The 23,829-nt window shown below is 32.6% G+C and overlaps 1 protein-coding gene across 5 annotated transcripts; it reads right to left on the bottom strand.

The window, feature by feature from the left end:
- Positions 1-788: 788 nt before the first annotated feature.
- LOC112693216 lies at positions 789-23,114 on the bottom strand. 5 transcript variants are annotated; one of them, XM_025568189.1, is made up of 10 exons: positions 22,722-23,114; positions 3,039-3,883; positions 2,710-2,914; positions 2,510-2,640; positions 2,300-2,440; positions 1,928-2,209; positions 1,692-1,866; positions 1,454-1,621; positions 1,062-1,320; positions 789-995 (listed from the first exon to the last, which is right to left on the bottom strand). In XM_025568189.1, the coding sequence occupies exons 2-10, from the start codon at positions 3,861-3,863 to the stop codon at positions 830-832; spliced, it is 2,352 nt and encodes a 783-aa protein (XP_025423974.1). In that variant the 5' UTR covers positions 3,864-3,883; positions 22,722-23,114; the 3' UTR covers positions 789-829. The 5 variants fall into 5 exon arrangements, with proteins under 5 accessions (XP_025423974.1, XP_025423973.1, XP_025423976.1 ...); XM_025568188.1 differs by having other exon boundaries at positions 22,767-23,114; XM_025568191.1 differs by having other exon boundaries at positions 22,833-23,114.
- Positions 23,115-23,829: the final 715 nt, after the last annotated feature.

Below are 23,829 nucleotides of genomic sequence, written 5' to 3'. Positions count from 1 at the left end.
CTTTTTTCTATATTTTACCTCTAACAGATTTTCTATTCTTATAGCGCCAGGAATATTAAAATAATTGGATTTTGAAATTTGTCGTTTCCACGGAAAATATAGTAATTTATCAAACGCACTAGATTGTACTGTAGATAAAAATAAATTTTACTATCATACAATTTTTTGAACAATTTTTATAAGAATTAAAAATGTATAAAATATAAAATGTGGAAAAGATTATTTAAGTAGACTTTATGGCAAATTAAAATCTTAATAAAACTCTTAAATATTTTAGAGCAATAATTAGTTCAGATTAGTGTTATATCACGAATAATATCATTCACTAATGTACTTCATGAATCTTATACCATCGGTAGTATGCCTATCTTACTTAATGTGAAAAAATGTGGAAAGTTTAAAATTATGTTAGTTACACTATCTTGTTATAAGATTTACATAAATGTTGACTACAAACAAGATGGAACCACTATATACATAAAATTATTTTATTCTGTCCTTGAATGGATTAATAATACTTACATATTCATGCATTGCCACACTAGTTTATTGCATTTCATAAAATATTTTGGAACTAATTCAAAATATTATTTTATAATCACTTTTAATGTATTGCAATTACAATTTACTTGCAAAGAATAATTATTAATAAGTAATGAGCAATGTGTAATCAATAAGAATATAGATGGTCATGATACATTTTCAAACATAGATTAAAACAAAATATATTATATTATAATATATTATAAAAGACAATTAAAATAGTATTAAATCAATATTTTATAAATAATAAAAACACATAAATAGTGAAAAAAATTAAAATTAATCATCACATTATTCCATTCACAGCTTTTGGTGAGTTTGTGTTTAGTTCCTGCATAGGAAGTAAAGTTGATCGTTTGTAACTTGAGTCTTCAGTATCATGTATTAACGAAGAATGCGAGGAGTATTGCCTGCTGTTTCTATTAACACCATTTGTGTATTTGGCTTCATGTCTACAAAAAATGTATGTTAATAGATGTTATTTTATACAACTATTTTATAAAATTCTATCCGCTAACCTATCTTGAAGTAGTGTTTGTTCCCTGTCATTTGTCTGAACAATGGTTATGACTTTCAGCAATTTAGTAACCGTGTTATCCAAATCAATGACTTGGTCTAAGAGATCAGCATCTGGAGCTCGGAAGTCTTCCAAAAATTCAAAGTCAATGTTTACAGGACTAGTATTATTCATACTTGACTCCAATTGTTGTCTGGCAACTATAGCTTCGGAGAGGTTATTCAAAGATTCACTTTCGGCTGATTGTAAATCACTACAATCTAAAATTTAATTACATTATTATTATTATTATTAATAGTTTTTTTTTTCAATATAAATGAGTAAAAATAAAAAATAAATGACAATGCTATAAAATTTGTAATTTTCATATATCACATATAATTAAATGCATACCATCTAAGGAATCAGTTTGTGATAATAGGTTACCAGTCGACCCATTTCTTTTGTTGATTGGAGTATAGGTTCTTTGTAGTTCTTTCATAGATTCTGATGTATGGAGATGTTTCACTGGAGAACAGAGTGATTTAGGAGAGCAAGGAGATTCTTGTGAATTTTGATTAGCTGAAAAATTTGAGTCAATATAATAATTAATAATGACCAAAAATTATTTATAAATCTAACGAGTGTTTACCGGTTTGGTTTTTATCTATTTTTCCTTTGTGCCAGCTAGTTGGAGCTGACTTTATGGCAGAAACAATAGCTGACATTAGACTTTTAGAGTCAGACTTCTTTAATGAAGCAGTTGGTTGTTCAGAATCACTGCTGCTATCTCCATTAGCATATGCCTCATTGAAGTATACTTCATCCTAAAAATATTATAAAGTAGTTAAGGACTAAAACAATGGATTATAAAATGAATAAACATACTTCAATATCAACTTCTAAAATAGAATAAGACTTGATGAGTTTGTCTAAAAGTGAATCAAGACGATTTCCTAATCCTGAAAGACCAACAACAGCACTTGACATAGTTGCTTCTTGTTGTTGTAACAATTCACGACTTTTATTTTCCATCACACGCATTTTTGCTTGTAATGACAAATTCTCTTGTCTTCGTTGTTCAGATATTCGTACTAAATGTGTACATTGTTCCATAGTTTTAGAAGCTTCTTTTTCTTTTATAGCTAACTGTTCTTTGTAATCTTTGACCTATAATAATAATAATAAAGTATTAATTTAATATAATAACGATATTTATTTATTATAACAATTATTATTATTAAACAATATTAAACTAACTTCTTTTTCTAGTTCTTTGATTGTGTCAGATAGCATGGATTTTTCAGTTTGCAAAAAGTCTTGTATTTCTGTTGACTCCATTTCATATGCTTGATTAGCTTGCAAAAGGGATTTTTGAGCTGCATAGCTTTTTTCCAAATCCTATAAAAGAAATCAAATTTAAATTACATTACAAAATTATTAGGCAAGTTATTATTAATCAAAACAAACCTTATGCAAGGATGTGCACAAAGTCTTAAGATGGGCAAGTTCTTTTTGTTGTTCATTAATAATAGACGAAGTGTTCAATACTTGTTTTTCTAATATTTCTAGAATATTTGAAGGTGATGGATCCAAACAATCTTAATAAAAAAAATAAAAAAATAAATAAAAAAGCTTGATTCTTAAAGCATACAAGATAAAGATATTACCATTGATTTGAAAAATATTACACAATCGAAGACTATAAGCATCAATTTGTCTACAGGTATCCAAATTTTCATGATTCAGTCGTTCCTGTAATTGTTTTAGGCACTTTTGTTGTTCATTAAATTCTTTTATTTTACAGTCTAATTGTTCAGTCTTTTCCTTCAGCTCAGTCTCAATTGTATGGATCTTTTTTTCTACTAAATTAACCTATAAATATAAGTTTAGTGTCCACATTATAGGAAAAACATATTTTTTATTTTGAAAACAGAAATATCCAATATAATTACTATGTTGATCAATTATTTTGTTTAAACGTAAAAGAAAGAAATACCTGTACTTCAGCATCATAAGTTTCAACCCTGTTTTCGACCGGTGGTAACATATTCCCCAATAACACATTTGATATGTCTTCACCAGTCAGGCACGTTTGTGAACAAACTTCATGATATATTTTTGTCTTGAAGGTTACTGGTGGTGGTCTAGTAGCTTTAGGAAGAGTTGGTTTAGCGGGCGACGGTGACAATGAAGCTGTAGAAGAAGCATTCTGCGAGAGTGCACCCTGTTCGATATGCTTTCTTCTCAAACTGGCTGCTCGGTTCAGACTAGGTTCTTTGGGTGGTGTACCAGTATTGGTACTCGATGCAGTGACGGCAAGATTTTCCTTAGACTTTCTCCTACGTCTGGGCAACGTGGCGTACCTGTCTAAAGATTTAACCATGTCATACGTGTTGACTAGCTTTTTAACCGTGGAGATTTTCGACTGTTTGGCCACTGTGTTCAGATCGGTTTTTTTCGGTTCAGTTCTGGACGGACTGCTTCTACTTGTTTCGAAGTGGAAAGACGACGACATGCTATTAGGCAACTTCGGCGGTCGATCAGCCGTTCTGCGCCAAACAGGCGTGGTAGAACTGTAGTTCGTTGCATCGGGGTAACAGGGCAACGAGGATGGTCCACTGCCGCCGCCTGTTTCAGTCGGACTGAACGGACCTAGTGGGCTCTTGCATGGATCATAACAGCCTGACGCCAAACTCGAGTCGCACGATACAGCAGGCGTTACGTCAACGCCGCTGTCACTGCCACAGCAGCCAGCAGTTTCTTCCACGTTCAGGTGTAAAGAAACCTTCCGTCTTTCCTCCTCCGTGATCCCGGAGTCCATGATTAATAAAACTGGTAATTCTGTACATAAAAAATATAAACGCATATATATATATATTATGTATATTAATGTATCATAATTCAGAGAAACATTTAAAATACACGATTAACGAACGATGCATGCACATCCGAACATGCCTACTACAATAATATGAGCGCGTCTAGTTTTCTAACAGCTGATGAGTTCTGCGATTTTCACGGTCGCGGAGTGAGACATCACTATCGCCATCCTGTTGAACAAGGGAGTTGCCACGGCAACTGCCCTTGGGCATTGCTCAACAACATTATCCTGCGTGTAAAACACCACAGCAGCGGCGAGACTACGCGTGTTGTGCGTGTAGGGGTGCACACGTTTTATTATTATGGCGGAACAACATATTTGGCGGGAAACCTCTGTCCCACGCGTTTGTCCGTGAGTCGGTGACGCGTCTGGGGAAATACCAGCAGTTGATGCTTACAACGACTAAAACGAGCATTACAACATTTTAGCCGCTACGATTTATCCCGCGGTCGTTTTTTACATTATTCACAATGAACGGTTTTGTTTTAAATTTCAATGCGTCCCTCAGTTGAGAATGCGGGAAGCATCTATTGTACATCCTAGTGTTGAAGAGAAATAGGTTATCCGAGATACAGCAATGATTCGTATTGTTTAAACGGTGTATTTATTCCTTCGTTTACGGATATGTGGACCGATTGTTTTATCAATGGAACAAGGCAAAAAAGTTCAACGATTGTTCTGTAAAAATTAAAAGGTTTCAATAACACCTACAGCAGCAGCAAGTTACAAGGTTGTTCTCAAGCGCAATTTTACGGGAGGAATAAAAATGTATCTTTAATTTATTCAGTTTCAACTATACATTAAAAAAAAAAAGAAAGTTATTGTTTGAATAAAAAACGTACGATAGATGTATGCACTCTCGACGAAAATAGTATTTTAACTATGAATTCGTAACAAAATAAAATTGTACAACTTAAAGATCTAACTGTACATCAGACTTTACCATCAAGATCAATTTACTCCGAATATAAACACTAAACACATATATTATAATTAAATGCACGCAGTGTAATTTAATCAAAATGTATAAATACACGTACCTCGTATGTAACCCAAGTAAGTACAATATATACCTCTACATTTATTTATATATGGGTTATTAGCACGTGCACACGACGGTATAATATAAACTTTGGTTCCGAATGTAATACTGTCCGACAGAGAAACGTAATACGATAATGAAATATGAGGTCTTCGTCGATATAGACTATTGGAAACTACGAACGCGTTTCGTTCAGTCAATACACTAATACTAGTATATTAATACACGCACGAGAACAATGTCACAACATGTAACACACTTTTGTTGTTGATTTTATTTATTTTGCTAGTTTCAATAAATCACACAGCGCAACAACCTAGGCAATAAGAATATCTTTTTTTCTTTTGCGTAACTACTATATTGATATAGCATATATATATGGGGAAGAGGAAATGGAATTAGATATAATATAGACTTGTGATTTACAATTTACATTGTCATGACGTAAGGGATCGCTGTACAAGTAGAATTAATTTCGACCTCTTTCCTTTACTTTTTTATTTCCGGAAACGTACCCACCCACGCGCAACACTATTGTAATATTATAGTATCACAATATTGATTTGAATTATCGATAAATCGCTAATAATCGTTGACTGTGCGTAATGTGATTTATCGCACAAACCGTGTGTACGGCCACGATACATAAACACTGTTACGCATACCATAAACACACGATGACGATAAAAATAAACAAAAGATGTATTCCTTTCCAGCGTAAGAGAATGAGGAGTCTCGGGAAAACGTATACATACGTAGTGGAGTATAAATAAAGTTTGGCACGTAAATAACCGTACTCTGCCAATACAACGGAATTGATACGCCGAGCTGTCACGTGTCCGATGCTAAATCTCGACAACGTATAACGTGTGGTCATGACCGGGGGATGGTATGGTACTTGAACATCATTTCCGGTATTTACTGTATGCTTTTGACACGCAAAAGTGTAAGTTATTAGAAGCGAGGAACGAGGAAGATCAAAAGGAGAAGAGACGACCAAAATAAGGCAATGAATATAAATATAAATATAATATTTTGTACGTAATAAATACAAATTTTCGGGCTAAACAGTAATTGGATACAAAGGAACGAATCAAACTGAAAAAAAAAAACACCTTTTCATGAAAGGTATCCGACTTGCGGCGTATACTGTAAGCCATTTGATGTACACAGAACATTTAAATGCTATCGAATGGCTGCTTTACGAATATTGAACACATGGCGTACAGTGACCGCAAAATACGAGCACTATCACCAAACAAACATATTGCAATTTGTCATTTGTTGTAAACATGCATCTCATTCGCTTCCCGCCCACAACAACTGAAAAAGAGCGTTTATATCATGCTTACAAATAACATAAATGAATCGTTAACAATGAGTGAAGGGGAAGAGTATAAGTGCTCTATCAGACACGATCCCACGTTTACTATAAAACCGTAGAAATATCATGTAAAAATAATATTGAATAAATAAATGAATACGTTTGTCGAATCAAAACCATTGTGACCTATTTTGGCAGTTCATAGTAAACGTTATACAAAAATAACACAACGATAAAATTAGTAGTTAGCCGTAAAAATAAAAAAACACAGACGTACGTCGACATATCTATACATGGTTAAAAATTATAAGAATCATTAAGAATAACCAGACCGGAAAACTTAAAAAAATCAATAACATAAATATTACAAACTATATTGGTTTTTGTAAATTGTTACAGCACTCAACATTTAAAAAAATATAAGCCACTGTAGGCTAACAAACTATAATATGTACAGATTTTCTTCGCATCCATTGTATTTACTTACTTATTTTCATTAGAAATTTACGTTTAAATCGTATACATGAAACACAATGTGAGGAGTAATGACCTATTATACACGAACCAGATCCGCCTACTGTTTTTCATTTGAATTTAGAATGAAAGTACATATGCGCTCCGTGGGCTAAACAACCGTTCATCGTATATAGGTACATAGGTACGTCATTGATGAATGGCTTTAACAAGTTGGGTACAGACATTTGGTGGGTAGTATATGGTAATGCAATAATCATAGCTTTAGCAAAACGTTTTTCACAAATAAAATCGTTTTTAAAGTTAATTCTGTAGCACACAATGAGAAGAAAAAAAATAACAATTTTATTGATAATTGTACAATAAAGACAAAATTTCGCTGGAAAACTATGGTATGAACGAAGAAAAAATAAGAACGCCATATTATACACTAATGAAACAAAATTACTTTAATTTTTGTACAACTTGTTTAATTGTTGACGCATAAAATAAACGTTATTTTTTTGTAGGCGAATAAAATAGACCGAAAATATTTCACAAAGTCTATGACCTTCCACTTTGACATTCAAGTTTGACCAATGACTCTCGAGAGGATTAAAATTAAAAAAAAAAACCCCTATAACAAAAATCAGATAAACTACTCTCTATACGTATATAACTAAAATTCATTGGGGACCGTTGTGTAGTGTCATTTATTTTGACATATTACAGTGTGTATTATCAATAGAACTGTTTTTTTGAATCTGGACCTGAGCATTATACAGGTTTATGTAAATTTTTTTGAAAACGTCTGAATTTCCTGATAACGATCTTAATAAAATAATATATATTTATATAAGTACTGAGTTAGGTGAACTAAAGCGCAATAAAAGAGAAACGTACCAATTTCATTTTTGTATATCTTGATACTAAATGTTGATGAAAGAGACTATGAAGCAGTAGGGATGTTTATTAGGGTATTTTAATTTTATCGATAGTTTAAATATTAGTCGTGCATTTTTAAAACCAGCAAAATTGTACAAACATAATTACTTTTTTCTACAATGATTAAAAACCAAAACCACCTTTTTACAATAAATTATAAAATACAGTATTCTAAAGAAAGTTGAAGATTTTCAAAACAAATGTTCAAAAATGTTTTATGTGTTTTTCCATAATATCGGCTATGGTATAGGGCGAGTTAATTTTTTTTCAACGCAGATGAAAAAAAAAATAATACGTGACAAATGGTTAACATAACGGAGAAAAACTATTTATTGAAATCGTTTATTTTTCGTAGCAAAAAATAATAATATTATAATTTATCCTCTGTACTAAACAGCTGTGCTTCATATGTGCCGTAGAAGAAAAAAACCGTTAATACGTCGTTCATCAACGATATATGTACATGAAATGATCGAATCCAAGTTCGTGGACAGCGTTTCATTGAAATCTCTGTGAAAATTACATTGTGCATCGAACAATATCAACAATACATGATAATATAGAAAAAATACGCTGTAAACAGATGAGAAGCCAACGACAGCGATTGGATCACAAGGTGTAAAATCGCCAACCGCAGACGCCGACCGTAGTTAATTTCTGCAATGCAATACAATATAAAAAATACGTCCTATGCTCAACGATATCCCCTTGTGAACATGTATTACTTACAACTCGGTATGAATATTATAACGCCTCGTGACTAATATCCACTGTGTGCTGTGGTCTACACGTGTATAACAACAACCATATATTGTTGTTCCGGAGGTCAAACGACTCAATAATAAGAGACGTGCTACAAACAACAGTGACGAAAGCCGCGAGAAATATTTAAAACAGAAACACCTAAAACTGTTTGAGTATATCGGAAGCTATGATTTTCTATTTCTGTCTACCACACATGCAATTATAGATGTATTTTCATTCCAACATACCAATTAATCTTGTAATGCGATAAGAATTTAGGATTTAAATTCGCCATCAAGTCTTCTTTTGGACGACTTTACTAGAATTTAAAATTTTATATGCAATAGGTCGGATAAATTTTACTTTTAACATTTTTTTCAATTTCTAATTTGATTGATTCAATTTAATGGAGTTTAGGAAATCAAAATTAAGACATAAAATATTCACTGTTCCGAAACCCTTAACTACAATAATACGATATGTCACATACCAGATTAATATGATACACAGTATAACAAATGTATTATTTGAAAATAAATTATATAGGTTATTGTATATGTTCATAAAATAACATATATTATTATTATTGTAATTATTCACTATAGATATACGGTATCCGGTGTACAATGCAGCAACGAGATAAGAATGACTGTTGTTTCATACAACTGTTGAGGATAAAATATTTCGATAACATTACTAGTAACTAGTATAAGGTTTAGGTAGTAATGAACGCATTCATAATATGCGCGAAACTGACCGAAGACTTGACACAAACCAAATACCCTGGCAATATTTTGGCATACGCGTGTTAATGCGTGTAGTTGGTAATTTACGATATAGTAAGAGCATTTATATTCCACCATCAATGTAATTTAACCATAACTTGACGCCGGAGGGTTATTATGTTTCGACTAAAATATGAATGTTTTCAAGAGAAACACAAAGAGCAAAAGAAAAAAGATTATTTGGCGGCGGAATAATGTCGTGTTAGTTGCGAGATTCGAGGGAGAGTCGTCCACAATAACTCTGATAGTGTCGTCGTGGCTTTTTTCAAATTTTTTTTTTTTATATTCTTTCAAGGTTGACTACTCAATTTAACCTACCGATTTTTTTAACGAAACTTTTGCGTCGGGAGATATATATATATACATATATAATACTATCTCGTGATAACGTGACCCTCTTAGTCAAAGGATTAACTGGCAAAGTACCTACTACCTCTACGTACTATAGCCGTTACGCGTGCAGCTGCGTGTAAAACTACAACTGTGATATTTATAACACGAAAAAAATAAAAATAAATCCGGAGATTTTGCAAGGAGTCGGGTAAAACGTTCTGCCGCCGCATTTCCAAAGTTAACTCCTCGGTAACATACATGCTATATACGCGAAACATTCCGGCATGAAGTGCATTGTGTTACGGGAAAGGATTTTTCTAATAGTATTCACATTTTGACGACACGTGCAAACACGAATTATATATACCTTTATTATACGCGATCGTTTTAGTGGGGTAAACGAAATATCAAAATGCGATTCATTAATAGCGAAACAACTGACGACGATTATTCAAATTGTATATGAGTTTCCCATCATGTACGATTATTAACATGATATTGGTAACTGGTTGTTTATGTTTATTTTCTTACGAGCACGCGACTCTATTTTATTAACCTGTTTTCCTTGAAACGAATTTTGTTGGCCCCCGAGCCCCGCGGTACGTAAGTAGAGGAGGAATTAAGGACATCTGTCAAATATCAAAACATAATATTATGTAATAATATACAGGTGCTATTATTTGGTTATTCAGTTATTAGTTATTACATAGTCGACAGTGGTAATTATTTCAGTAACTGGTTATTGAAACTATTTTAACTACACTGTTATATAGAATAATAATTATTGGGTATGAAAAAATGTTCGTATTCAACATGTTCAGAGACCTCGATAGCCTGAAAACGTATTGTTTTTACCGCAGAATACACTTAAGTACCACATTTACTTTAGTAATTAATCGACAAATTTATGTTGTGATGAATATATTTTTATATCTATTACTTTCATTTTTTTCTGATACATTAATATTTAACTTTTACTGATCGATTGTTCTATTTATTTTTTTAACTTAGTATGTGTAGTACAGCTTTATGCCTTTGCATAAGTACAGTGAACAAATCGATGTCCACAGCGAAATAAAAAATATCATTTGAAAAGCCATCAGGACACAGACAGGATGTAACACGTGTTTCGCTTCACTAATCTAAGCACATAATAAAAAGGTGTATTGTTAATTTAAATTTGATTAACAAGATACAAAAAGATACAAAAACTTTACCAAAAACAATACCATTTTTGTCAACCGGCATTTGACAACTAAATTACTCGGTAACGGTCAGACACTTTTCTACCCATGTTTTTGCTCGCAATTTAATGACCCCGGCTAAATGATTTTCGTAATGTAAAACCCAATCTAACCTAGTGGGAATAAAATCGTAGTTATAATGAATTCGTAGCATGTGTTATGTGCATAGGATTGTAATGGTTATACTCTAAAATCCAAGATCATACGGGTATACGGGTAATAGTATGGTTACGTTTCTGTTACCCACTACTTTCAACCAATACCATGAGCTACCCGTATAACTAAAGCTTTAAATGTTTATTTTGAAACTTAAAATTTTCATCCCCTCACATAATGATTTATTCAAATACCTACGAATCATAGAATAAAAATATTTTTGCTGTCTTATTATTAAGCGTAGTTTAAAAAAAGGTGTGGTTATTTTAAAACAAGATTAAAAAAATAATAAAAATAAAAAAACACTATTTTTTAACCTATACTTGTATTGACTACACTTAATCATGGGTTCTTATTTTGTTATGAACAAAGGTCGATGGTCAATGATGATAATAATATTATTTAAATTTTCAATGAAATGTAGGTAACACATTAATCTTATTAATTATAGATTAAGTATAGATCATGGATGGTACACCTAATAACAGTTTTATTTTCTATTGTTGGTAAGCGACCAACAAAACATACTGTTCAACAATCTGTATTGTTAAATAGTGTCTATAAAGGTTGGAAGCTTTAAGCCTCATTTTGATAAACAATAAAACTAATTTACTTTCGACGATATGAATTTTAAACCCTGTATACTGAAAGAGAATGCTAATTAATAGTGAATAGAAATATTAAAATTGTATATTTATACCTAATATATAATAAATTACGTTTTTACGTGAAATATTATTTCCTTGTATTTGCTTTTAATGTAAGTTTCTTTAAGTAATGTTTCTAATTTAATTATTAATATTTCACGTTTTTATGATTTCCAAATATATTTTAAACGCCGAGACTTAAGATACAAAAATTGAGGAATCAATCATGAATGTTTATTTATAAAAATAAAATAATGTAAAAGTATGTAAATAATATTTTAAATTAATTACTTGATTCATAAATCCTTGAAAGAAGGGGCAAGAACATATAGAATTTGCTTAGGCATAATTTATATACTCTTTACATGTTAGTAGAGATTTAACATGAGAGTTAATTTAAAATATAAATAAAATAAAAAAAGCATAATGGTATATGATATAGGTACTGTTTATATATATACATATATTCTTTATTATTTTTATTTATTATTATTATTATTTTTTTTTTGTATGGTTTGAATAATTTAAAATTAATAGGAAATATTTAAGTTATTGAACTATTTAGACCTTAACATTTTTTTTGGGATGAAGAGATTGCCATGATTTAATTTATAACAAAGATACCAACTAAATAATTTGAATTAGCACTAAAAACTAGACTTGAGCAAGGTTTATACATTTCATATAAATAGCAGTATTTAGTCATTATATAATTGATGCATATATGAATTAAACTGATTTGATTCAAAAATTATCTTAATGGAAATCCGAACACCGTGAATTCATTGTCAAAATTCAATTATAAACCACGAGAAGTTATTCAGTTTCACTATTGGATTTTTTCAGTTTGGCATGGCAAGGAATAAAAAGAAATTTTTGAAATAAGCCCAAATACCGGGACGAAAGGAAACTATTAACTTGATGAGTATTTCTTTCCACGATGATGGACTAATTACTGTAGTCATCGTTGTGTCTTTTAGTTTGGTCGATCTAATGACAACAATTCTTTCAGAGATTTTTTTCTTTTTCGTAATATTTATATATATATATATATATATAACATAGTCTTACATCATATACGACAATAAAACAACTCATTTTCGGGTATACTACATAATTTAAGATGCATCTAGTTTTATAAATAAATTAAATAGGTATTAAGGAATAATACTGTAAATACAATATATTGTTAGAGTTCAAACACTAGCACCCTTATTATCATGAGGTGTATGAATTTAGGTACATTTATAACGATTTATAGTGAAACACATTAAGCCATGCACACACTAGCACAGTGTTTCCCATCTTCTTTTACCGGCGAAACCTTTGCAGGAGCTTGAACGTTTTGTGGAACCCCAATATTTTTTCTATAATTTTAATACAGGCAAATGTTTGGTAAACTTAAATGAGTGGGCTATCGGACACTTTCGGCACAAGAGTATCATTAATATAAAAAAAAAAGACGGCTTTAACATTTTATTTTGTTTATTAATATTACAATATTATAAATCTAAAATATAATCTTGTTGAATTTAATTTATAAGTCACGATAAAACCACCTCAAAAGTGGTTAAATAACCTCTTATAAAGGAATTACTCTTACAAGGCTCCATAAGACTTGAAAATCGTCAACCAACAACTATAGCTCAGTCGAAGAAAGATAACAATAGTTGTAATAAAAATAATTCCTTAGAATTACATTCGAAACATATTGTACATGGTTCTACTTTAGAATCTACTATAGCTGTGATGTAGATATTCGGAAAGGAAGCAAAAAACGAAAATATTGCGATTCATATTTAGATATGAGATTCACTGAATTTGCTTATGGACATTCTCAGCGTGTGACATGTAGCAAAGTTTTGCCTAATAGCTCAATTTTCCCTGTTAAGCTTAAATGACATTTTGAAACACATTCTGATTTCATAAATAAAACTTCAGACTATTAAAAAAAAAAAAAAATTATGAGCTCCATGCAACTCAGAAAACGTTAGTATCTCATGTAAAGACACATTCCGAAAAAGCACTGAAAGCATCGTACTTAATAAGTTATGAATTGGTTTTTGGTGGCAAACCACACACCCTCTCTGAAACTCTTATAAAATCACTAATAGTGAATGTAGTGAAATGCATGGCGGACGAATAAACCGTGAAATGTTGACAGTAAAGTCATGTTTTTCAACGACTTCAAACTTTTTACAAGAAAACAATTTAACAATGAATGAATCATTATTAGAAATAATTAAAGAACACCTGAATTATATGCTTCAAAATTTGAATTTATACTTTCTAAAAGAATCAATTCGAAAAAAACTATGAGTAGATCATAAATTCATTTTTAGTGACATCAAAACTAGCAACTATCAACGCAGCAGAGTCGAGGTTTTCATTGATATACAGGGTGCGTCCCAAAAGTCATGAAATATATATATTTTTTTAATGATTTATTAACATTATAAGTACATTGTATTATTAATTTTCAAAGTATTGTCCATGAGCATCTATACACTTTTTTCACCGACTTTCCCATGTCCGGTACGCCCATTGGAAGGCCCCGACGGGAACCTCTCTTAAAGCTGTCGTCATGGCCGCTTGGATAGCTTCAATGTTGTCAAAATGATGTCCTTTGAGTGCAGTCTTGACCCTCGAGAACAAAAAGAAGTCGACCGGAGCTAGGTTAGGACTGTAGGGTAGCTGCGGTAACGTTGTCACCGTTGTGCTTTGCTAAGAACTCACGGACACTCAGAGACGTGTGGCTGGGCGCATTGTCGTGATGCAACACCCAGAAAGCTGAAATGTCTGTTCGCACGTGAAAGACCCTTTTTCTCAGTTTTCAAAATGTTCAGAGTCTCAGCTAATAACCTAACACTCACTCGACGATTAGATTCAACAAATCACATACACGACTCTCATTTTTATCGATTTGACTGGTTGAGGGCCGTCCAGAGCAGTGGTCATCTTCCACCCCTTTTTGGTCCTCCTTAAACTTTTTCACCCATCTTGTAACTTGCGCATACGATAGAGCAGACTTCCCGTAGGCTTGTCTAAGCAATTCGTAAGTTTCGGCAGCTTTTTTGTTGAGTTTTGTGCAGAATTTGATCGCCCAACGTTGTTTCCAAAGTATTTTCCATTTTCGTCGGGACATAATCTCAAAAGACGGGTGTACTTAATCAGTGACACTGACGTAACCGATGCTCGGTACAGATTGATGTTTGGTACACTGTGAAGATGATAGTTTCCCACACAATCTCCAACCGATCCAAACATGTCACGACCTGTAGAGGCTCAACAAAAAAATATATTTCATGACTTTTGGGACGCACCCTGTATAGCTCGGTTAGGAGATCATTCAATATTAAGTTTAATAGCTAAACTACTTTTACTGCCTTTTGATACTACGTATCTTCGTGAAATGGCTTTTTGTATACAGCTACAAAAACAAAATGTCGAACACGTTTGGATTTAGTAAACGATATGCGTCTTCAATGGACTCCTGTGACACCGGACATTGACAAGCTCAGTAGTAAAAAGCAGGCCTATTGCTCACATCAAGACTTGTGTATGTAACGTTGTATTACTTTTAAATATTAATTTTACAATATTGCCTAACCTTTCCAGTCATTGTCAACAATGACTAGGGTATACCGACAATTCCTGAATTTTCATCTTTTCCGGTAACATATACATAAACAAAACGCCTGATACTACTATTCATTCATTTTTTTCTCTATTTGAGTATAACTGTAGTAATTAATTAAAAAATACTAACAATAGAAAATATTAGAAGTAGCATAGGTAATTTTTAAAATTATTTTATATTCTCAAAATTGACTTTAATTTTTTTACATCATATAATTGTATAAACCATGAGACGATAACGGATTCTTATGTTAGACCAGTATAAGACAGTATTTTAACCTCGATTTTAATACAGCCTTCGGTGCCTAGCCATCGGAGGTAGGTCACTCCTAACTAGTCAGATTCAAAATTGACTGTAAGATAGAAAGTGAATATCTCGATTAATTCAAGCGTAATATTAATTATTTTTTAATAGATTTTGTAGATTCATGAGTTTTTTCTTAAATTTGTTTAACACGCACAGATTTTTAAGTGTCATGGTACACATACTATATACAGTTTTACAGAATCACAGGTAAACAGTTAAACAATTAATATAGGTTTACATGAACCGAGATTTAACTTGTACAGTACAGTCAATTTTTAAAACTGAAAATACTAAACAAAGCAATTAAAAAAAAAAAAAAAAAATCGACAGCATAAAAAAAAATTCATTTTATCGATTAACAGTAGATACAAATCCAGGTACAAAGGTTCGGAAGATTTTGCAGTTATTAAGGTATTTATAATTATAAATATTTTGTTTTCAGCAAATTTGATAAATGTTTTAGGCAAAATGTAAAATCCCCAGTTAAAATAATCAACAATGTGTAATAATAAAAACGTGATATTATGGAAGTAACTGTCAGACATTTGACGCCCAAACTACTTGAATGCCATACTGTCATATATGTTAGGGTCATCTTAATTTGAAATTTCATGAAAATGTCATGGAAAGGGCACTTTGGTAATAAATCATATTAAGTACTCTAGAATGTGGTTGGTTTATTAAAAATATAACTAACTCGGCAATAAGTTTCAATTCTTTTTCGTGGAAATCTAAATAGGTACATCGTTTTACTTCACTATTGAATATTTTGACGTAATACTCGTAGGAAACATCTATACAAATAAAATAAGAAACCATTTGACTTCAGACGACACTAGGTACACTGTTAAATAATCTCTGAAAGTCATAATTTTATAATATAATGCATAGATTGACTTTTTAATTAATAATACGTTTTCTTGATCTCAGAACTAAAAGTCCACTAAAATAAAAATAAATAATATCCGAAAAAAGTTTACTTCTTAAGGATAAGCTGATTTAAAAAGCAGGCTTTATACATAGTTTTAACCGTGCAATCATGCATTTTGAATGGCGTAAGGGCATTTTTAGTGATAAAATTATAATTAAATTAACCAGAATTAAGTTATGCTGAATTATATAAAGGTATAAAATCCCTAAAATAAAATTATTGTTAATCTTATTATATTAAAGCGAACCAGAATTTTTTTGAGGATCGTTTACCCAACACAATGAATATTATTTGGGTTAACTTAGTATAAAGATTAGGAAAAACTGCTTCAATTTATAATAAAAGAATGAAGACATTTTCTTCTACTTGGGTTGTTCGATTTCAAATAATTATCACGATTTGGGTTTCTGTTTTGTTGAATCATTTTGTATGGTCTATTCCTCTGGAACGTTTTTTTTTTCGTTTTCTCTTCTAGTCACAAAAATCTAAACTCACCTATAACAAATTATAAGTATCTAAACTAACTTCTACAAAGGAATTTTATTCTATGTAAGTGCTATAAATATCTTTAGTTTAAAATCCCAAATGAATATTTTACTAAGTAAAATAAATTTGAATTTGTGAAAGAGTTAATCAAAATGATGAATTTTTAAAAAGTGATGATAAAATATTCCATTTGATTTTTTTGCAGAACATAAAATTTATAATATTTAATATTAACTTAAAAACTAAAATTACTATAAATAGGTATATTTACTAAGAATATAATTTTTTCTACTATAACTGTAACGTGGATTGAATTTATTATCAAATAACAAAAATAATGTGTATAAATCCTACTTTCAAGACAAAAATAAATGTTTAAGCATTTATATTATCGTTTCTGTAACACGTCATTTACTTAGGAACGGGTTTTCGATTATCCGCATTTCAAGTAATCGTATAATCTCTGTTCATTACATCTATGTCTACCAACCCTTTTTATAAATGACAACATTAAGTTCGTCTGAAAATCTTACAGATAATAATTTAAACGAACATTAATACAAAAGACAAACTAAAAATCAATTAGAAGATCAAATTTAACTTGAAACAATTTACAAAAGAAACGAAATAAATACTTAAAATAACAACTAAATATTTAAATGTCATACATTTTATAAAGGATGCTCAAAATTGAAAGATATATTTTGCTGTAAATATTTTATTACAATGAGAATAATAATTCATAAGAATAATGTCGGTATAATTTTAGGAAAAAATATTCCATTTCAATAATACACATTTTGGATAGGTAATTATCGGAGTAGTTACGATGGCTCCTAAAAATAATAAATAATAATAAAAAACATTGATAATAAATAAATTTAAAGTTGTGAACATGAAAACGATCGGAACCGGTTCAGGGGTTGGTATCACTGAGCCGTATTTCCTGTGCTGCGAACCAACGGCAAATAATAAAATACAAATTGCTATTCACCATCAACATCAGGATAACAGACAAAGGGTATCCTTGCGCGACGTTGCATTTCGTGCATATACCATACACAAGATTAATAGTACTACCATAAAAAATAATCACTTATTTTAAACTGAAAACCAACGGAATATGTTTTTCCATCGTTCTCCATCATCTACATAATTACGAACACGATCAAGTACAAACGGATTTTATTTTTATGAAAAAAAAAAAAAAACATTATAAAATATCAAGTCAGAAGTTGTAGAGGTCTTAGTATTGAACTTTAAAAGAAATTACGAGTTCGAAGTATTTATAAATGTTAGCCGGATACATTTGATGGAAATATTTGAACGAGTAAACTTAGGTTCATAACAAATTCAGAACACACTTATTTATATAGATACAGAATTTTATATATCTTTTTAAACTTTTTATTGTTTCAACTGTTTTTGAAATTAAAGTTTTTACCTGACATATCTATATCTTACGTACATTCAAAAAAAATTTGTCACTCAAATAAGTCATATATTCCGTAACAAAGTTTTGATATTTCTGACATGGTTGCAAATGTTTTTTAGGACCTAGTACATTTACCCTAGTACATATCTTATTTATGATGTATAAATAATGAAAAGTTGTTTCAAATTTAAAAATTAAATAGATAACTTTATCATTTGTAAAAAACATGTATGATAAACCTGTACTAGTAGACACGTAGCACGAAGAGGAAATGGTCAATTGTACACGTCCTTGGGGGGCTTTATGGATAATTAACCACAGTATGCACGCGCCTATAAAACCATCAGGAAATCATCTGAGCATTTCCATTAAAAAATCATAGTTAATATTAATATAAAATAAATTATAAAATGTCAAATTATTAGAAAGACTGACCAAAAAAGATAAATCGTACAACAATTATATTAGCAAAAACTATAATATATAATTTGTCGTTATGCATTTATTATTGGAGTATAAAAAAAAGGGTACTTTACAAATTTTGTTATTTTATTTTCGAATATTTGAAAAGTATGAGTTGCTACCCATTAATAAACATATAAATATATAATAAAAGTATAGATTTTTCATAGAACATATATTTATCGAAATAATCTGTATTCACATTGTTCAAAAAAGCATTATGTGCCTATACCATATCATATTAATTATAGCAATATACTTCATAAAAATATAAAAGGATTTTTGATTAATTATAATGCTTAAAAATATGAAATATTTTAATTGAACTAAAAAGGTCAATGGCTTAGAATTATGTATATAATTTAATATTTTCTTCTTACAAATGAGGAATAAATATAAAATGTTTTTGAAAATCACAAACTATAAAAGAGGTTGTTATTAAATGTTTAACTAATTTGTTATTAATAAAATCCATTTTATAATGTGTGATTGCATAATGTAAAAGAAAGATAGCACAGATATTAGATTATGTTACGATTAAGAGGGAGAAATCTGCAATTGCGTCATTTGGTAGATTATTGCTGTTAGGGAAATCGAAAACAGAATAATTGATAATATCCGCAGCTAAATCGATTTTTAAATTTTAAATTTACCATTTATTTTACAGAAAGATAACTATTGAAGTATAATTGGACTAATACCAAAATACGATAAATAATAATCTTTATATATATATTTTTTAAAGTCTTACTTCTAGGACAACAGCCGTAGAATAAATAATTTAATTAGGTACCAATAATATATATATATCGAACAATAATACTTTCGTTTTCATTATATTTACCTACCTAATTTTAAACATGTTTGATTATTACATATGAACCTTGCCCTTATAGGTATTACAATGTAAATCATCATTAATTAATTGAGCTTTTCATCGAACCATTTACTATTAGGTATCTAATCAATTAAATGGTTAACATTTAAATAATATATTGTATTAAGATACATATTTAGATGGAAATTACTTGAAGAACGACTAAAAAGGTTTAGAAAAATTTAACATTATAAATTATGGTATGCTTAGATGCATGGTAAAAAAACTAATAAAAAGTACAATTCAACCATTGATTGGGTATATTAAAATAGCTAGTTTCAATCTTAAAATAATAAATCATTTACTATTTGGATTTTAAATCAAAGCTTTATACTTCAATTTACGATAAGCATATCAAATTCATAAATCTTAACATCGAGTTAAATATAAAGTGCTCGATATAATGAATAACAAATTATTTTATTGAATGAAAATAAAATTAATTAAACTATTTATTACTAAGACATATTTAAAAATGACAAAAGTAATTTGTCCTTGACCTATACTAACATATTTGTATTTGCCCTCTACGAAATGTCTTCCAGCATAAGCGCGCGCACGTTGGGTGCCAGGTTAGATTGGGGACCTTCCCGAAATGTTAAATGGGGCCTAATAATTTAAGTTAAAGAATAAAGGCCTATATTTTAACTGATGTTGCACGAATATGAATATGATTTATTTTAAAATATTTGGTTAAAAATAAATGCTGTTTCGTATTAAAAAAAAATTGAAGGTATCTGAAAAAAATATACGAGGTTATAAAAGGTACGAGGAAAACATATAAACTGGGACTAATACAATATTAAATATACCTACACGTTTTGTTAAGAGCTCAAAAGTATTGTAGGCACCCCTAAAATACAGGTCTATGCACGCTTATGTCCTTGAGTTAAAAGTATCCTCCATATGTTAAGATTTAAATAATTTTAAAAGGAAAAATGGTTCCAACAAAACCGAAAATGGTGTGCAAACCCAATTTCCCATCCAAGGAGCTTTTTGCAATTAACACGTTAAGTTATACTACGAATTATTAAAATATAAATAAAAAATAAGGTAAATTCAATGCATGTCACAAATAATTGAACAGTTAGGTATAAAAAATTTTGTTGAATGTAAGAATTCGTAATGTTTACTTTCATTTTCATTAAGTTTTTAATACATAACAGAGATTACATTTCTTCATTATTTTAATGAATTTTACGAATTAATTGAGATGTAAAACTATTTATTTTCAACATGTAACAAGTATTTCTTATTTTGGAATCGCTGCGATGATTGGTATTATCGGTGGCCACTATTATCTTATCAACGAATAATAATTTTTTCCTATTACACTCATTAGTATTTTTTGTAACGTAAAAAATGCATATGGCATAATACGGTTTACTAATAAACAAGGTATGACAAAATGTATATGCGTACATTATAATATATATAAATAAATACACGAGTACGCAGAATCGAATTTCCGATTCTCGGAAACGTTCAACATGATCTACATAATAATTTGGTGTACTCGTGATAAAGACCTACGCAGCAACGGCAGGAAAGAATATCAATCAAATGCTGGGAGTTGATATTTATACATACATCCTCTATGTGTATATATATTTCATAGATCGTAAAAAATATGAAATTAGCTCTCCTGGCGAGCGATTGCATTTTATCGAAACTGTAATAGTTTATAGTCTACGAAAAAAAAGTGATATTAATTCCTTAGAAAACATACGAAAAAACACACACATAAGACGGTCGGACGTTTACAGACGTAGTCCGCAATGATAATTTGTTACGATCAAGGAGAGGAAACGTTACGGCAATTGTTAAGAGAAAGAGAGAGAGAGAGTTGTCGTCAATGCTGTTTTGATTTGAAAAATGGTTTTTATATATTTTTTTTTCCAATTCATTCGTATACAACTCGCAACAACTGTAGGTTGGTAAGCGGGGCGGCCAGCTGACTCGATGCTATCACGTCGTTATTTCACACTACAACGACCCCACGAAGCGTTATTTCTACACGTACGGCACGACAGCGGAATAATACGACCCTGCGTTCTACCAAAGGCCCCACGTACACCGTGCACTCAACATACACAAGGCTGGACGAACAAACGTCGCTTTGATAAGGGTCGACGGTCACATGCGTTCTACGTTCGGTGGAAGGGGCGTTTGAATACGGATCCACGCCAGCTGCAAAATTCTTGTTGCACGGAGACGGAAACAATATTGAACACACGTTAAAAATACGATACACCCAATATTGCATGCGAACGTATTCGAACATCGGCGTTAAGAATAATCGCGTTTACTGGCTACTGGTAACGGAAAATATGCTGTTCGTCGATGATTTACACGACGGCCGAAGAACCGATTCCAAAATCGGGTTTAAAATCGAAATCATGATTACATACGTACACTATTAAATGGTGCGTCACTCGAGGTTTTCATCGTGAAAATCCGATCGGTTCGATGCGTGCCGTCTCGAAAAGAATTGTTACGCGTAATAGTAATAATAGCCGTAATAGCCGGACACGGAATCGAGAGCGGTAGTATTGTTATTCGCGGAATCGATGACGAATTACCGAGACCAACAGCACCGTACCAGAACGTGTACGCGCGGAACCGGATGGAAAACGAAAAAGGGCAGTGGCGCGATCGTCTGGGCGACATTTGTACGAAACGGACGGCGGTACGGATTGCATTGTTACAGTTCCGTCGGCCGACTGCGCGGGCGCGCGCACGTGAAAGTCGGTACCGGTTCCATCGTTTTCGTAACCCGTTGTTTGTTCGTAATAAGAACACGGTTTTCCCGCGGTTTTTTTCGTCCGGACGCCACCAACAACCCGTTCTCGTCACGGTCGCGCCGCTGCTAACCACATCACGTCCGATGTTAGAATTCTGACCGCGGTCGTGTTATTGTAAACCAAAATGTTTATCGAGAACGCCGCGTTCCCGCACACCACCCGGCCCGTCGTCGGAGATACCTACAGCGCGCATGAACCGTGCATCGCAAAAACTACTCGTTCTCCTCACCGACCTTTGGCGTGCGAGCTCCGAAGCGCAGATTGTCCGCGTGTCCGTGACCGTATCTTTTCTTACCGCGATCCTCACGATCCGGTGGGTCGTTGTGCACTGCTGCGGCGTGGTGCGACGCGCGAGTCGAACACGAACCCGGGCACTTATCGGCAAGAACGTTACGCGTACACCGTAACACCACGATTGTTCCGCACAGACTGCGTCGGGCAGAGGCCGCGCCGGGTATCAACACGCTGCCGCCGCCGCCGCCGCCGCCGTTGTCGACGTCACCGTTTGGGCGGCCGTGACGAATCGTCCGGCGGCGGTCGAACGCAGACGTGTTATTATTATTATTATTCCGTTGGTGGTGGGGATTGGGCGGCGGCGGCGGCGGGACCGGTATTTACGGTAGTCGAGTTATCGCGTGCGTACGTCGGGCGGGCGGGCAGCCGGGGGGTACACGAAACTAGACGTCACCCGCGTCGCGCTGTGTTCCGTTCGGCGGTTCGCGCGCGCATGATCGTTGTCTTTTCGCGGCCGTCTCGCCATCGGTTCCGCCGCCGGACGGACCGTGGCCGCAACGTATGCCTATATCGCGCGCATGCGTCGCGTGTCGATTTTTCCGCAGCGGACGCCGCGAGATTCCCTGCCGGAGGACCGGTGCGCGAACCGCCCGAGGACTCGACCGGGCCGCCCGGGAGCAGGTGTCGCAGGATTTCTCGAGCCGACCGAGTGCGGAGAGTGACCCCGACATCCACCTTTCTCGTCCCGTTTTTTTTTTTCTACCTCACGGACGAAACGCCACACGTTTCCGGGGAACCGGTGACGTCGGCTTTATCGTTTCACCGGACGATAACGACACATGAATTGCTGGTCGTCGTTTCGCCGAACCCGGGTACGATATTAACCGAAAAAGAATAATCCCGAGTTTATTCGTACCTCGCCGGTTTCTTATTCGTTTTTATTCTCGTTATTACGCCATGCAATGGCGGTTTATTTTATTCCCCCGGATCTATACGGGCAATGTTGACGAGTAACTGCTATTTTTGTACCGACCTCGCCTCGTTCCGCAGGAACACCG

The sequence above is a fragment of the Sipha flava genome, unplaced genomic scaffold, assembly GCF_003268045.1.
Source record: "Sipha flava isolate LNK unplaced genomic scaffold, YSA_version1 82_pilon_pilon, whole genome shotgun sequence".
NCBI classification, from domain to species: domain Eukaryota; kingdom Metazoa; phylum Arthropoda; class Insecta; order Hemiptera; family Aphididae; genus Sipha; species Sipha flava.
Note: the sequence above shows the minus strand (reverse complement) of the source record. Positions and strands in the feature narration are given on the sequence as shown.